The 16,192-nt window shown below is 39.4% G+C and overlaps 1 protein-coding gene across 3 annotated transcripts in view; it reads left to right on the top strand.

The window, feature by feature from the left end:
* The first annotated feature begins 1,812 nt into the window (after nucleotides 1–1,812).
* Nucleotides 1,813–16,192, top strand: part of LOC140936003 (transcription factor COE2-like) — a 15,977-nt gene continuing 1,597 nt past the window's right edge. Inside the window, exons 1-14 of one of the 3 annotated variants that reach the window (XM_073385581.1) lie at nucleotides 1,813–2,188; nucleotides 2,364–2,520; nucleotides 2,622–2,679; nucleotides 3,205–3,260; nucleotides 3,768–3,841; nucleotides 4,007–4,075; nucleotides 5,491–5,572; nucleotides 8,627–8,744; nucleotides 10,047–10,177; nucleotides 10,424–10,550; nucleotides 11,338–11,426; nucleotides 12,216–12,540; nucleotides 14,441–14,692; nucleotides 15,266–15,457. In XM_073385581.1, the coding sequence (XP_073241682.1) occupies nucleotides 2,100–2,188; nucleotides 2,364–2,520; nucleotides 2,622–2,679; nucleotides 3,205–3,260; nucleotides 3,768–3,841; nucleotides 4,007–4,075; nucleotides 5,491–5,572; nucleotides 8,627–8,744; nucleotides 10,047–10,177; nucleotides 10,424–10,550; nucleotides 11,338–11,426; nucleotides 12,216–12,540; nucleotides 14,441–14,692; nucleotides 15,266–15,457 (1,819 nt within the window). In that variant the 5' untranslated portion in view covers nucleotides 1,813–2,099. The remainder of the gene's footprint in view (nucleotides 2,189–2,363; nucleotides 2,521–2,621; nucleotides 2,680–3,204; nucleotides 3,261–3,767; nucleotides 3,842–4,006; nucleotides 4,076–5,490; nucleotides 5,573–8,626; nucleotides 8,745–10,046; nucleotides 10,178–10,423; nucleotides 10,551–11,337; nucleotides 11,427–12,215; nucleotides 12,541–14,440; nucleotides 14,693–15,265; nucleotides 15,458–16,192) is intronic. The other 2 variants (XM_073385583.1, XM_073385582.1) reach the window with 2 other exon arrangements.

Genomic DNA, 16,192 nt, shown 5'->3' with positions numbered 1-16,192 from the left:
TCACCTAAAGTTAAAATACCAACATGTTCGTAAGAAGTCGTGGAGTATGGTTTGGATTTGCTGAAAAGATGTTTACGTTTTGCTCGGCGAAATCCAGAAAACATGTTTTTAGCGAACACGACTGTCATCCTTCTTTAAACTCATATTCATTTACAAACATTGGCTGGTCATTACGGCTTCTTGAGAAGACCTGGCAGCAGTTGTTTTTGTAAGTAAATATTTATGTCTTCTTGTGCAATTTGTGTTGTTATTGCGAGAGAAATCTTCCTGCTTCAGTCGGATTGTCTTTCGGCCAAAATTTGCTGCAGCTGGTCTTCCGACAAATTTGCGTAAATAAAGATTTTGCTCATAGCGGCTCAATAGGACTTATATTGCCCTATATAAGTCCTATTGAGCCGCTATGAACAAATTCTTTATTTACGCACGCCCGTGCGTAAATAAGATGACGTAAGCATTTTTTTACCTGGCTGCAAAGTTGTCGTCTTTTAAGCTGAAGGGCAGTTTTCCTTCTCTTTAAAATATGGAAGAAACCAGCGAAGAACTGCCCAATTTTTCTATCGGCATTGACCTTTTAGGTCCTGATCCATCAAGCAGCAAAAATAAAGTCGAATTAAAAAAAACTCGCAAGTTGCGCGTTTCGCAAATTTGTCGGAAGACCAGCTGCAGCAAATTTTGGCCGAAAGACATTCACTGGGAACAGAAAAGACATCAACTGGTCATCAACAACATTTAACGGTAAAATTTCCGCTTTTATTGTTGTTTTTAAATTTGTTATGCACTTTTGTTATGTCCGGACAATCCGACTGAAGCAGGAAAATTTCTCTCGCAATAACAACACAAATTACACAAGAAGACATAAATTTATTACTCACAAAAACAACTGCTGCCAGGTCTTCTCAAGAAGCCGTAATGACCAGCCAATGTTCGTAAATGAATATGAGTTTAAAGAATGATGACAGTCGTCTTCGCTAAAAACATGTCTTCTGGATTTCGCTGAGCAAAACGTAAACATCTTTTCAGCAAATCCAAACCATACTCCACGACTTCTTACGAACATGTTAGGATTTTAACTTTAGGTGAACTTTAAGACTCTTTTACCTTTGTTTCTGCTTAGTTTCCATTGATCGTTAACGAATAAAGAAGCAAATTTTCTATCTCAGTTTTACAGAAAGAATATTTTCATTCAAACTAGACGATTGTGGCGCGTTCGTAATCAGCCAATAGAACTGTTTGTTATTGTGTAGCGCGTTACGAGAATTTTGCAGTTCATCAAACAGCAAGCATTTTTGTCAGCTATGTTATAAAAGAATTTGCTCATGCTTTTAGCTGTGCGTATATCGAGTTATGGATGCACTTGGGAAGTTTGGAGAGCACTCAAGAAGCTAGAGTTGCACTCGGCTATCGCCTCGTGCAACTCTTACGCATCTTTCGTGCTCTCCAAACTTCCCGCGTGCATCCATAACTCGATATACGCACGCTAAGCATGAACAAATTCTTAATTACACGTCTTGGCAGAAAATCAACCTGCGATCGCCCAGCTAGGTTGTTGAGGAAAGTGTTAGGTAAAGGTTTCTTAACACAAAACGTGTGTCTAATTTTGCCTGACCAAGTATCAACAGGTTGTCTAGGAACGTAGCGGTCACGGTCACGCAGAACCACGTGGCTAGCGTTACTTCCGGTGAACACCCCCATTGGTCAAAGAGTGGTTAAATATTTTAACAAAAACAATAGGTATTTATATAACGCATTGTCTCGCACAATACGCAAGTCAAGTTTGGTTGGTTTAGAGCTACGTCATTGTCGATATATTACGCTGTGCATTCTTTTCACAATTCCCTCGGGAGGCTAATAACTACAGGTTCTGTCCTTGGGGAGTTGAACGGCTCACAAACTCTTCACGTCAACAAAGAAACCTGCGACTTGTGACCGCGACCCGTTTCAAAGCCCCAAAAACCGGCAAACCAGCGGAAAGTGAGTCAGATCAACTGCACTCGAGCAGTAAAACAGAAGTTACGACGCATTGAGACAGAAATTTCAAGACCATCAGAGAACGAGCGTAGAAGTATTTCTAAAGTTTTAAACTTGATTTTAAAACATTTATGCAGGAAAATAGCGTTACTTCACCGCTGAAGGAAGAAACGGTAACCATTGGTTGGATAACCACCATGGAAAGTAATCAAATGCCCAGGTTGGCTATATTTTTTTGGTGGCGAGAACTGATTTCCTCCTCAACAGCGCGCCGCTCATTTACTCGGCCACGTGATAATCTATGTTCTCGTACACTTTTATCCCTAACGTTGTCAAAAGGTTTTCGGTCGTTCGTTAATTGTTATGGTACTTTTTGCCCACTTTTTTCCTTCCAGTGGTTGCGGTTTGGCCAGGGCACACTTTGAAAAACAGCCTCCCTCTAACCTTCGCAAGAGCAACTTCTTCCACTTCGTACTGGCGTTTTATGATCGCACGGGGCAAGCGGTGGAAATCGAACGTGCTGCGTTCGTTGGTTTCATTGAACATCTTCCTGTAAGTTTTTCTAAACATTTTGACTTTTCCACCGATAAGCAACTGTTGTCATAGCTCGAGGTTCTTGATACGTTTTTTTCTTACCCATTTCCTTGTAACAGGATCAAAAGAATGTCCGAAATGGAGCTTCGTACAGACTTCAACTTCTCTACAGCAACGGTGAGTTGTGTTGTCCATTTCCCGGCCATGTGAGTGTAGTGACGGTTCGTCGAAGTGTGTACGTACCAGACTGAGCTCGTTATCAAATTAAGAAGGACTCCGGTGGGAATATGAAATTCACTTGTGGAAAATAAGCGTCGACAGGGGAAAAGTGATCCATGGTCTTCAGAGACATATTTTGTTCCGGTGTATTAACCAGACATTGGTCGTCGGGTTTTAATACTTTGGTTGTCTTCTAACGGAATGCGTCAGTCTGCGCACTCGAGTATTTACTCAAGTTGCCAAGGGACTTGCTTTTTCAAACAAAACTGTACAAGTTGTTTGCCGTGCCCAAAGCATTGGTTTCAGTTGGTGACAAATGAATAAGCGAAAAATAAACATTCAAATTGGGAGAAATGTGAGAAGCTAAAACTGCAAATATAAGGGCGCGCTCGCCCTCGCAATCGTTTGTTTAATTGCCCCGTCAAAGATGCGTAGCGTGGAAAACTAATAAACTTATACACATCCCTTTAAAACTCTCACCAGGTATCAGAAGTGAACAAGACATCTTTGTTCGCCTTATTAACTCGGCAACGAAGCAGGTATATTAATGGGGTAATTAAATGTAAAATCTGACTTGTCGAAGATGAGTTGGTACCAGAAAAGTAGATATTATCATATTTTAGTTCACTACCTTTTAAATCTCGTAATTAACATTCTTTTCCAGTTCACATAAATGACCCATTATATTAACCAGTTTGGACGGAAAGTTCTGTTCGACCTAAAATTTGTTTGGTAGTCTTGTCTTGCAGGACATCAGTAGTGGTGTAAAATTTGACCCAGTTCTTTCTGATGTTATTTTGACCAGGCAATTATTCCTGTCATCTGTGAGCCGAGCTTTCATAATTTTACCAAAAAACACAATGTTGTTTTTGGATCTTTAAAAGGCTTTTTAATGAGAGGGCTTCTTTTGTATGTGCCTCCCCAAAAATTATTTGGAGAAGTTAAGAATCTTCCAGGAAACCTCCTGCTTGTCTTTTTAACAATGAACCAAAACCGTATATCTCTTTTGCGTTATATTAAAAGTTGATTAACTTTGTTTACTTCAGCCTATTGTATATGAAGGCCAAGACAAAAATCCAGAAATGTGCCGTGTCCTTATGACACATGAAGTTATGTGCAGGTAATTATTAATTTTTCATCCAGTTTTCAGTGTCTCAAGTTTGTTTGGGGGCTGTTGGGCGTTTTTAAAGTTCTGGAAATTTCTTGCTCATTATAGCCCAAAAAAGTGAAGTATGGTGTTGAATACTAATTATGTGTTTCATCTTTTGTCCGCCCTTGTTTATAGTCGATGTTGTGAAAAGAAATCGTGTGGTAATAAAAATGAAACCCCATCAGATCCAGTTATAGTGGACAGGTATGAAACTGTAACACTGTAATAAATGTTGTAAGATTTGTTCCCATGTGGTGTTAGCTAATAAAAAATCTTCCCTGAGGGAACTGTTTATCTTACTTGACTGATTTCATCGCCAAAATAATGCATTCCATGTCTTATTCAAACACAGTCAAAGAAACAGATTACTGGTACATTGAAATGTGTCAAGTATGGTTAATTGTTCTGTGATATTGTTCCCAGAAACAATAGCTTGGCTTAATTAGGCTCTGATGTAAACAATTTTTTGCTGAAGTTAATCCAAAAAATCATGTGAATGCTCCAATATGTCTCAATGATGTTTTGTCAATTATTTGCCTACTCTTATATTTTCTGGGAGATATTGAAATTTATTAGGCCTGGGAAATTAGGGATTTGAGAATCAAATGAGCAGTTAACATTAAGTTTGAAGCCTTTTCAAACCTGACAAAAATGGCTAAATTAGCTTAGGTTCTTGCCATGGTAGAAACAATTAGGTTTTGTCTTCTGGTTTTTTCATTACTAAATAATAAGATTTAGACACACAGTGCACCATACAATTATTTTTGTTTTCTTGGGTATTAACTTTGAATTTCTTGCCGTAGCAAGGAAAATTATTTGGCATATCTGATCTCTTGACCTCGTAATTGGCTTATTAATTTGGCTAGAGAGCTTTAAAAACAATAATCAATAGTCAAAGAGGAGAGAGTTTATATATAAGAATTGGAGTTGTCATCAAATTTTTACAGACCCCAACCCAATTCTCATTAACCCGATTTCCTGTAAAAATGCAAATATAAAAACTATTGTGGTTAATTAACAAGAATTGTGGAACTGACTGTCAGATGAATTCAATTTAATTGAACTTGGCTTGAAAGTTTTGAAAGAAGATTTAGTGGCAGTTATCACTAAACAAAAGAAAGTTACCGGTATTTCCTGTTAATCCAGGATGACTCACTCAGAAAAAGCTTGTTGGTGCATTTTTGTCATATTTCTGTCCCGCAAAAGTTTTTTTCTATGTGATTCTTTAGTAAATGATTAAACCCAAGGTGATTACTCTCTTTCCAATTTGTTGAAGAAGGAATCTTGTCCAAGTAATGATATCTGAAAGTCCAAAGTAATAAACAAAAAAATCTCGCGGTCAACTTGAAGTGTTTGCATACATCAGATTGTTACAAAAAAAAGAAAAAAAAACTGAAACGTTGATCTTAAAGATACATAAATTATTACCAGGTGTTAATAGAGCATTACATAATAAATAATTAGTAGTAAATTTAAAGCGTATATTACTTTTTTTCTACTTTCAAGAAGAAAAGTGAATTTAAGCTGACTAGAATAAACTGCTGATCGAACTGTCTCAATTAAATTGTGTTGTGATGTAATATCATTTGTAATTGTTATGACTTTTCATTTACTTGCAGATTCTTCCTTAAATTTTTTCTCAAATGCAATCAAAATTGTCTTAAAAATGCGGGAAATCCAAGGGATATGAGGCGATTTCAGGTGAATAATATTATCAAGCTCTTATAATTTTACCTTTGGCAGTAAGCTAGTATTTATGGCAAACTTAACAGAGTCAAGAGTTCCATCTGGCTGGAGGCAAACCAGCTGGCTATTTAAAGGTGTGGCTGAGGATTTGAACTTGGGAATACCGTGAACAGATTCAGCAAGTGCTCATAGCAGGACTTTCACTTGGGCCCTTCACATTGCTAGTCCACCACTGTAACCACTTGGCCCACTGCCTTCCTATGGTGGTTTCAGATTTTCAAGTAATGGGGTACCTATTCATCCAGACCCTAAGAAAATAAGGGAGCCTGGCAAAAATGTTTCTCAGCCATGCAAAAGTAGCCAGGGGCCACACTTAGCAGCCAGGGGAAATCCCTGGGCCCTGGCTCTTAATGACAACCCTGTGGATAGCTTTTTGTATCGACATGACAGCTGCAGTGGTACAGAACTTGGACAAGTCATTCCCATGCATTGAACATTGTGCCAAAGTAACTGGCCGAGTTGGTTTGGTGACCTCATTCCCCGTCCTCATGCCTGATTTTACTTGCATCTCAGTGGTTTCCAGCCCTAGCTCCTACATGTATTTTTTCACTTCTGCTACTGTCTGAATACCAGTTCACTCTGCACCAAAGTGTGGTATAGAATCTGTCCGTTATGAGACACTCTACTTTTGAGATTGGCACGGTGCAGCTGCTCTCTGTTAACAGAAATCACACCAAAATCATGGTCCTCATGAGTGAACAGAAGCACTATCCGATATGGTTTTCATGCCAGGCACAAGAGCTATTTGGTATGGTACGATCATAGGCTTAAGGTGGCTCGACTGGATTTTTTGGGGTTGATACCTCCCCAGTTTGAGCATTAACTACGTCGGCATGAGTAAAGATATGGAAAAAAGGTTACCACAGCTGTATTATATTAAGATGAAAATTTCTTATGATCTGGGTTTTATTGCAATCGGAGTCGCCATGACAACGTAACGACGCCACTACGTTTTTCATTTATCTTTGTGTTTCTCTGTACCAGGAGTTTTTTGAAGAAATCGCGTAAGGGAGTATATACCTGCCATAATTGCCTCCATTATGGCAAAGTTTGAAGAAATTCTATGAGAGCGTTTTCGAAATATTTTGAAATGCAGTTTAAGAATCATAAAAACAGTGAAATAGCATGCTAGCCACACAATTCGCTGATATTTTAAGAAAATGATAAGCTTTGGGAACGCGGCTCCATCTCATAGTGGTTTGATTCCATTAAAAACTGCATACAAAAAAAGAGGGGAATTGCTCTGAGCGATCGCGAGTAACAAGAATTTTATTAACTTGCATTTAGCTGCTTTTGATACAGTTTTTGGACGTAATTTGGTCCATGCCTAAAAATTTCGCATTTTTCCAAAAACCGCTCGATAAATTTTTTTATAAATTCGACAATCCCGAGATCAATCGTCAAGAAATATTCCCTGCAAGTTTCAAGAACATTGAAAACAGGGAAGGCTTTAAAATAGGGCCTCAAATATAGCCAATTTTTCCTCCAGATTTTGTGTTTACAAGTGAGCGTCCTCATTATTCACTGGCATTGTTTTCAAGTTTCATATGCACGTGCACAACTAGCAAAAGATATAAATTTGCATCAAAAAGAACTCTCGATTCCTTTCCGAAGAAATATCCCGAATATGCAAATAATTGGCTTGTCGTCACAGATAGCAGTGAGAGCCGAAACTGTGAACGTCACGGCTCATCGTGTAGAATGCAATACTTTATTATCTTACTCGGGTTATGACATCACAGAAAGTCTCACAAAGAGTTGCTCTGATGTTATTATGTATCACTAAACTCTTTACCCGGTAATTAGCATATCCCGGAGATTTAACCGAGGGTCCTTTTTGATGCAAATTCTATCTTTTTGCTAAATGTGCACGTGTATATGAAACTTGAAAACAATGCCAGTGAATAATGAGGACGCTCACTTGTAAACACAAAATCTGGAGGAAAAATTGGCTATATTTGAGGCCCTATTTTAAAGCCTTCCCTGTTTTCAATGTTCTTGAAACTTGCAGGGAATATTTCTTGACGATTGATCTCGGGATTGTCGAATTTATAAAAAAATTTATCGAGCGGTTTTTGGAAAAATGCGAAATTTTTAGGCATGGACCAAATTACGCCCAAAAACTGTATCAAAAGCAGCTAAATGCAAGTTAGTAAAATTCTTGTTACTCGCGATTGCTCAGAGCAATTCCCCTCTTTTTTTGTATGCAGTTTTTAATGGAATCAAACCACTATGAGATGAAGCGGCATTCCCAAAGCTTATCATTTTCTTAGAATATCAGCGAATTGTGTGGCTAGCATGCTATTTCACTGTTTTTATGATTCTTAAAACTGCATTTCAAAATATTTTGAAAACGCTCTCATAGAATTTCTTCAAACTTTGCCATAATGGAGGCAATTATGGCAGGTATATACTCCCTTACGCGATTTCTTCAAAAAACTCCTGGTACAGAGAAACACAAAGATAAATGAAAAACGTAATGGCGTCATTACGTTGTCATGGCGACTCCGATTGCAATAAAACCCAGATCATAAGAAATTTTCATCTTAATATAATACAGCTGTGGTAACCTTTTTTCCATATCTTTACTCATGCCGACGTAGTTAATGCTCAAACTGGGGAGGTATCAACCCTAAAAAATCCAGTCGAGCCACCTTAATTGGTTTGGCCTAAAAATAAGTTGGGGCCTGTGCCCCTCCCCTAGTTCCAGTGGTGGTATCTATGTTGTTGTTCAATATTTTTATCCCTGGTTTAGTCTTTATTTTCTTTTGTTTTTGGGTATTGTAATTTATGATAATGAGTTTATCAAACATTACCATGTACCCAAAAACAAAAGAAAATAAAAATTAAACCAAGGATAAAATTGAACCACAACATCTACACTATATGGATTAGACCCACTGTTGTGCTCTCGTATTTATGGTGTTAAGTTTGGAAGCTCTGATCGGTGATCTGCCATAGTTTTTGAATAATTTAATAACGACATGATGTGTTCTACTTGTTATCAAGGTTCATATTTCATCCTTATTGGATCCAGTTGCTGGGATGTTGGCTTGTTCTGATAACATGTTTGTACACAACAATTCCAAGCATGGCAGAAAAAGTCGCAAAGTAGAATCTGCATATGGTATGTGTGGTTGTACTGCTTTGTTTGGCTATATTGCATCACAGGTTAAAGGCATATTTCCAAACTAAAAAAATTAATAATGTTTTAAGGGCATGCACAAAGCTGTGTGACATTACCACGTGATGAGATTGTGTGACCACACAACGTCTTCAAAATTGTGGTAGATGGTCTTAGCTTGGTTCAAGTGCAGTGCTAATGACACTGACTTTTTTGGAAACTAGGCAATGGGCTAGTAAGTGAAATAAATCACTAGCCCATGAGGGCAAGCCTTTGGTCCAAAAAAAGCCTAGACAAAAATTCCAGGGGGTTAGGAACCAGTCTTCTCCATTCCACTCCCTACATGTACATGGCTCTGTTTTGCGAGTCAATCTTACGATACCTCCACGGCATGGGTAGCAAGTCCTTAGTTTACATTAAATACTTATTAATATTAGAAACAAACTAGTCATAAAGCTTTTTTTTTAAAAAAAGAACTTCACAAGTTAAAAGAGTTTTATCTATTTTGTCAACTAAACTAACTGGTTTAGGGGCTAGTTGAAGCATATTTTTACTAACCCAACCTAAAGTTTCACTGGTCCAGGGCTAGTGGACTAGTGTTTATAGTGTCAAGCACTGATTTAGTGATTATGAGAAATGCACCATTTTACCAATGCCCATTGTTTGTCTTTTAGTGCGTTCCCTTTCAGTTTGCCTACCATTAATTTTTTATTTTCCATGACGTCTTATAATTTTTGATGGTATTCACGGTTTTGATTGAGAAGTCATTAATCTTTTGTGGAGGTGGGCAAGTGGAAAAAGTAGTGTCATTTAATTCTTATTTTATCAATGTACCATGCTGTTTCTACCAAGGTAGTTATGCAAGGCTCACATTTCTTGTACCGAAAACCCACCCCATCTCCTAAAATGTCTACAAACTTTTCTTTATCTCATTTTGAACATCAATATTTATATTTTGTAGGGGGCTTAATTGAAGGGCTCCTTGAAAATAACGTCCCCTCCAAAATGGAATAAGAGGTCCAGGGGACATTTTGCCAGGGACTGGTAGTTACATGTAGGTTAAGGGGAATAATGTTATTCATATACCAAAATTACCTATCATTGTCATTTGCAGCAATTTTAGTCTCTAAGGTTGCAGTAATATTATTGCTGGTTTTCAGCTGGCATGACAGCAGCTATGCTGATGGACAAGAACAATGAAAGCACTTCCCTCTTTAGGGATCCCAACTCTTTTTTCTGACACATTCTTAGAGAAAAAGTTTATTGTTTTGTTAATAACTGTCAACATTCCATATTATTTTTTAGCATTTCCTAGCATCAAGGCCATCTGTCCAAATGAAGGATGGACGACTGGCGGAACACATGTTGTGGTCATTGGAGAGAATTTCTTTGATGGTTTGCAGGTTGTTTTTGGCTCACTTATTGTTTGGAGTGAGGTGAGGACAATGGATTTACTTACATGCATTTACCTACACTCTGTGGTGCTTTTTCATCTGGGATAGAACAATGTGCACAAAAATGTATAATCACTCTTTTTCTTCTATTTTTTTTTATGTGAACATAATGCAAGATTGTTCATAATGTGCTGTATGTTACGAACATTCATACATGTGCATGTTTTACAAATTTGATTAATGTCATAAATATAATATTTATATAGTACGCTGTATTTTTGTCTTCAGTTCATTACACCTAGTGCTATCCGTGTGCAAGCCCCTCCCAGACCCATTCCTGGAATGGTGGAGGTTACATTAATGTACAGAAATAAACAGTTTTGCAAGACTGCACCGGGAAGATTTATCTACTCTGGTTAGTCCTCTAGCATTGATACCTAGCTAAGAAAAAACAGCTGTTTCTTACATGTAGTTTTTGTTTTTATCGGTTTATGTCACTTTCAGCTAAAGATTGCTAATACATGTAGATTTATAAGAAACCTGAAAGATTCCAAGACTAAGGTGACTTTTTTCAGCAAGCCTGCACAGTCAATCAAGAAAAGAACATGCCTTTTTCTTGTAAGAAGTCCCCACATTGTAAGGCTGCAGTGGGCTCAGTAATGACTATCGGTTTATCAACTGGTACTGTAATAACCAAAGGTTACAGAGTGCAGGCAACAATGATCGAAGGTCAAAACACTTTTGCTCCATTGTAGTGCTTTGCGTAGGTTTCAAGTGATAGATGGTCAACACATGCGCTCAGAATACAAGTGATAGAAGGTCCAAACGCACGTGATCAAATTGTGCTCTGTGCATTCAGTTTATTCTTAGTGAAAGTCAAAACGAATGTTGGCTACATAACATGCTCCTCATGTTGCCTGCAATAAACAGATGCTTGCACTCTTGAAACCAGTTTGATGAGAGAAAACAAGATCGATTAGTCCAGAAGTTTCGGCTTCAGTGCATGACTTCGAAGGCTTGACTTGATTCAGGCAGAATTAAGTGGGTTCTGCTGGTAGGATATGTATTCACCAATGGCTGATAGAGTGATATGGAAAGAAAGTGTTTGAGGAGACTCAGCTAAGGCGAATTAAAGGATGATGATGGTAGTCACTTAGTCTACTGTTACTATCAGATTGTTATTTTGTTCACTTTTTTTTCAGCCCTTTGTGAGCCTACAATTGACTATGGATTCCAGAGACTGTCAAAAATTATCCCAAGACATCCAGGTGATCCTGAAAAATTACCAAAGGTGAGACGATTTTTTTGTGTACTGTATTTGCTTTGCTGTTAGACATGACCTTGACTAACGTCCATGTTATAAGTAGAAAATAAAGTTCGCTTTACTTAAGGGAGAGCATTTTGTTGTAGCTACGTTAATTTCTTTCTGTTACCCACAGGTTATTAAAAGTGTATTTATTTATTTTTTATTTTTTCACCAAACAACTGTCGCTGTTTAATAGTGAGAGTGTGGGCCATGTGATCTTTCGCTTAACTAGGATTGTAACATTATCGTACCTAAATGCGATAGCTACCCAAATGTTAATTGTATTGTTATTTGTCTTGAAAACCAATGTTGTGCTTAAGCTTCAATAAAAGCAAACCAATGAAAGGCCCAGAGTTATTACAAGGCTCAGTTTCTGGAAGAGAAGCGTTTATATTATATTAGAGAGAATTTTTTCCGTTTGAATTTGACGCTACTAATAACACGACCATTTATACTCAAATACTGTCTTACGAAACTGTTTAGTACATTCATCTTCTACGTTTTCATTGACCAAGAAAGTTGTAAAATCACTATAGCCAGCGTAGCAATCTTTTCCAAGCGAATTCCTCGAGAAAGTTGGGACGGGAGGAAAAAAGAAGGATAAAGTGGGAGGGCAGGGCAGGGGATTTTCATCGTCTCCCCTCCCTTCCCCTTCTTCCCTTTCTTTTGCTCTCGCTCCAACTCTAGCGCAGGCTATCATCGCCATAGCAGGGATTTTAAGGAAGGTTTTGCAAACTGTTAGTTCTAATTCCAAATTTTCTGCTTATTTTGTAGGAAATAATTTTGAAGAGAGCGGCCGACCTGGCCGAGGCTGTTTGCTACAATATTCCGCGCACCCCAACCCAGCTTCATGGCTCTCAATACCCAGCCCCTGGGGGTCCCCCACCTACCACGGCAAGCGGTACACATTCAATGCTGATTGGACAACACTTCACCGCCATCACCCCTGACGGGATACCTAATGGAGGTACCTACGTGGCTATTGCTAACCCGGAAGGTCCCTCTGTCGTTTATGGCAACTCAGGGCATGGAAACCAGCAGCAGAGAATAGCGGGTTCTACTGATGTAAACAATAATGAGGTCACCATATCCACGACAGGTACTTTTTTAAAAATTATTTTAACCCGTTAGTGCCAAGTGTGGCCAAGGGCAAAATTCATCAAAAATTCCCAAATTTCGTTTTGTAAAATTTTCGAAACAAATAGCACCATTTGGAGGTACAGGCAGAGAGGTTTCATTTGAATGGTCACATCACAGGATTTTGTCCACAGACTCCATAGTTGGAACTACCTGAAGGGACTTCAACATTCACTCTGGCAGTGAAAGGGTTAAATGTTAGATTCATTCCGTCAATTGTGTTTTACTTTGACACCAATCAGTTATTTTCTCCAGGGATAGCAGTGTATACTCGTTAGAACGTGATTTTGTATCATCTAATTTCCTTGTCTTAAAATTTGCGCCCACACGGGCAATGGATAATGCGAAGGAAGAAGTGAAGTCGTTCCGGGCCTATCATCTGGGTTACTTCACCGAAATTAATTGACCGTGCGGGTATGTTTCAAGTCTTGTGGTAGTCTGTGATCGTGCCCTCCCCATGTCTTTATTATGACTAGGACTAGGTATCGTCGGACACCTGTGAATTAAGCTCGATTCTCAGCCACTGGTCGGGAAAACAAACTCGGGTTCCTCCCTTCTCTGTGAAAAGACCGAACTCAGAAGAGCGGAGGAGCTCAAGTCTAACTGCTTCCTCGTTATCGCTGAGCGGAGGGTCAGCGTTACCAAAGTGAGCAGGCCAGAACTGTTTTCCTCTTTAGCAGTTTAGGATGATGACTTTATCGCTAAAGAACACTGTTAATCAGTAACAACGACGGCGACGGCAACGAGAACGGAAAAATAAAAAGATTTAGATAAGCACAACAACACCTTTGCACGAGCATCGCGCTTTTTTGTACATTTCTTTGCCGTCGTTGCCCGAATAGGACGGTAAAGAACCTAATTTCACGTTTATTGGAGGACGGGAACACGAGACGGTGACATTCTTCTTCTTTTCCTGAACTTCGATACAGTCCTTTAGAATTCAACTCTAGACAAATTCGCCGACATTTCGTGAACTGAACGAGATGAAATAAGCGCGATAAAGTTTAAAGCAGCACGAATTCACTCTTCAAGTGACGTTTTAGTAGCCGTCACCTTCGTTGTTGCTTAACCCTTTAAACCCTAAGATCAAAATTAGAATTCTCAGTTGTCGCCTCTATTCATTTACTGTAAAATATTAAGCAAATGCATCTTGTGTGATCGTGTCCGTAATTCTCATGACCTGTGTGTTATAAAAAAGCATTGCAATTACAAGGAGAAATTTGATGCTGATCACTCTTAGGGTTGAAAGGGTTGAGCTCCCTTTTAGAAAGGAGAAGAAATCTTGGTCGAGTTAACTTTTGCAAAGACGTCTGGGAAAAAATTGGCCAATAGCTGACCGGCGCGTTCCCAGTAACGATCCCAGAAAAACTAGCGCGCTTTCGATATATTAAAATTCTATCATGACTCCGAGGCTTTGTGGTCATTTTTCTATATTTGGTTTGGTTTTCTTAATTCTTTGTTCTCAAGTCTCTTCTGGGAATTGCGAGACAATGGAGTCGTGAGAAATTTGCAATTTTGACCCTAACGCCTCGGAGTCATGCTAGATTTTTACTATACGCCACTTCCACATCTCTCATAATGCACCTTATTTGGCCCCCCAAATTTTGCATAACCTTTGCTTTTCATTTCTCCTGGGTGTTACAGCCGTCCCAAGAGAAATTGAAAAACAATGCTTAATCAAAATTTCTGGGGGCATTGTGGGAAATGTTGAAATGGCGTATATCGAACGTGGGCATTTACGGGACACATTTTGGTTCCAATTCCCATCTCTTTTCTTAAGTGGCCTATAATGATGTGAGGTTCCGCGGCTTAGAGCTCAGTTTGAGGCGTCGTTTTATTTTTTTCTCATGCTTTTTTAATAGAAAGTAACACAACCACGTCAAGACACGTGAACATGCCGCCGCCAGGTTACCCACACAGTAGCTCATTACCAACTGAAGCGGGGCATGTTGTATCACCACCAAACTCTGAAGTCCAAGTCGCTCCCGGCACTGTTATTTCTATGTCAAGTGCAGCAAATGGCATCAATGGATTCTCCACCAGTCTTCCCCCATCAATTACTCTGCACAACATGGCAGTTCCTTCCTCGCCTGGCTTCCTTAATGGTGCAGCATGTAAGTCGTATAAAGCTTAACGGTTGTTAGGATAAAAATTCTTGTCGATACAAGATTAAGACTACAAAACAATTATTTTAATGTTGTTATTCCCAATAATCCAAATTTCACTATTTGTGTTATGAATCTTTGGCTAAATAGAAATTTTAATCTGTATCAGGCTAGATATGTTAATCGTTTAGCGTAGTTGGCTAATAAAGTGAGGAATATTCGCGCCATATGTTTTTCTTTTCCATGCACTAAACTACACTTTATTGCTTTCCGCCATCCTTTTCGGCGCAGGCAATATTGTAACTACATGTGCACTCGCCAAAGAAACATTGGTGGCCATATTGGTAGCCATATACGCCAGCAAAGAAAACTTGTTGGGGGAAACCTGCCAGTATTAATGGGTTTGAAAAAGCCCAGCGCTTAAAACGTGATCTTTCACATCCCTTTACGGTTACCAAGCAGCACTAAATGCTGACTTGTCTGTGAAAACCAGCGCTTTTTTCAGATTTGCTTTGAAATCTTGAAATTGACCTTTTCTCTTGTCGCCTAAAACTTATGAGTTCTTTAATATCTGTGTTGCAGTTGTGCCACAGTCACCGTCCCTTCCACCCACCCCCAACAGTGTACCGCCCAATGCAAATGCAGGGATGTTTGCCTTTCCGTCCAACATGATCCAAGCCGTGAAGGAAAAGAGTGCGTTTAATCCTGTTATGAGACCGCCCAATGTGTCAGAGGGAAACCCATCCTCTGGTTCCCATAGTAACTCCGTGCAAGGTTAGCTACTAAAACTAGAAATAACCAAAGGTTAAGGAGTGCGGGCGAAACGATCGAAGGTCAAACGCTCTGTTGCTCCAACACTGTGGCTTGTGTTGCGTACGTTTCTCGTGATAGATGGCCAAAACACGCGTGATCAGATAAAGAGTGATAGATGGCCAAAACACACGTGATCAGATAACGAGTGATAGAAGGTCCAAACGCGCGTAATAAGGTTGCGTTTTGTGCATTCCATTCATTTTTAGTGGAAGTCCAAATAAAGCTAGCTACATAGTTGCCGGGCATGCGTAATAGCAATCTGGAGATTAGGATTACGGGCTCCTCTTGCCGCCCTCAATGTCGTTGCGTGCGTTTCTTAAGCCTGCAGAAAAGGCGTTTTTGTTTTCGCGTTTATTCAGGCATCCCTTCCGTCGCGTGTCTTACGCTCCACACCCAGCCATGCGCTTGCCTTCGCTGACCTAAGAAACACGATAAAATAGCTCCTGTTCTGCAAGTTAGACGAAGATTGTCGTAGAGAAATACATGAATCGTGGGTTCCCCAAGATATCTCTATTCTCAGAAGGAGCGAGGAAAGGACAGGAGACGTTAGTACGTGAAAGGTGCACAGCTGAAAACGACGCGTTCTTGTTCGGCTGCTTTTCCTCCCCCTCCGCCCCCCCCCCCCCCCTCCCTCACCCACTCCACCTTTTTTTCCCGTTACCATGTTCCCACCAAGAGCGTTGCCCCACTTTCAGA

This window comes from Porites lutea, chromosome 4, assembly GCF_958299795.1.
Source record: "Porites lutea chromosome 4, jaPorLute2.1, whole genome shotgun sequence".
Lineage (NCBI taxonomy): Eukaryota > Metazoa > Cnidaria > Anthozoa > Scleractinia > Poritidae > Porites > Porites lutea.
This window is presented reverse-complemented; position numbering and strand designations above follow the sequence as displayed.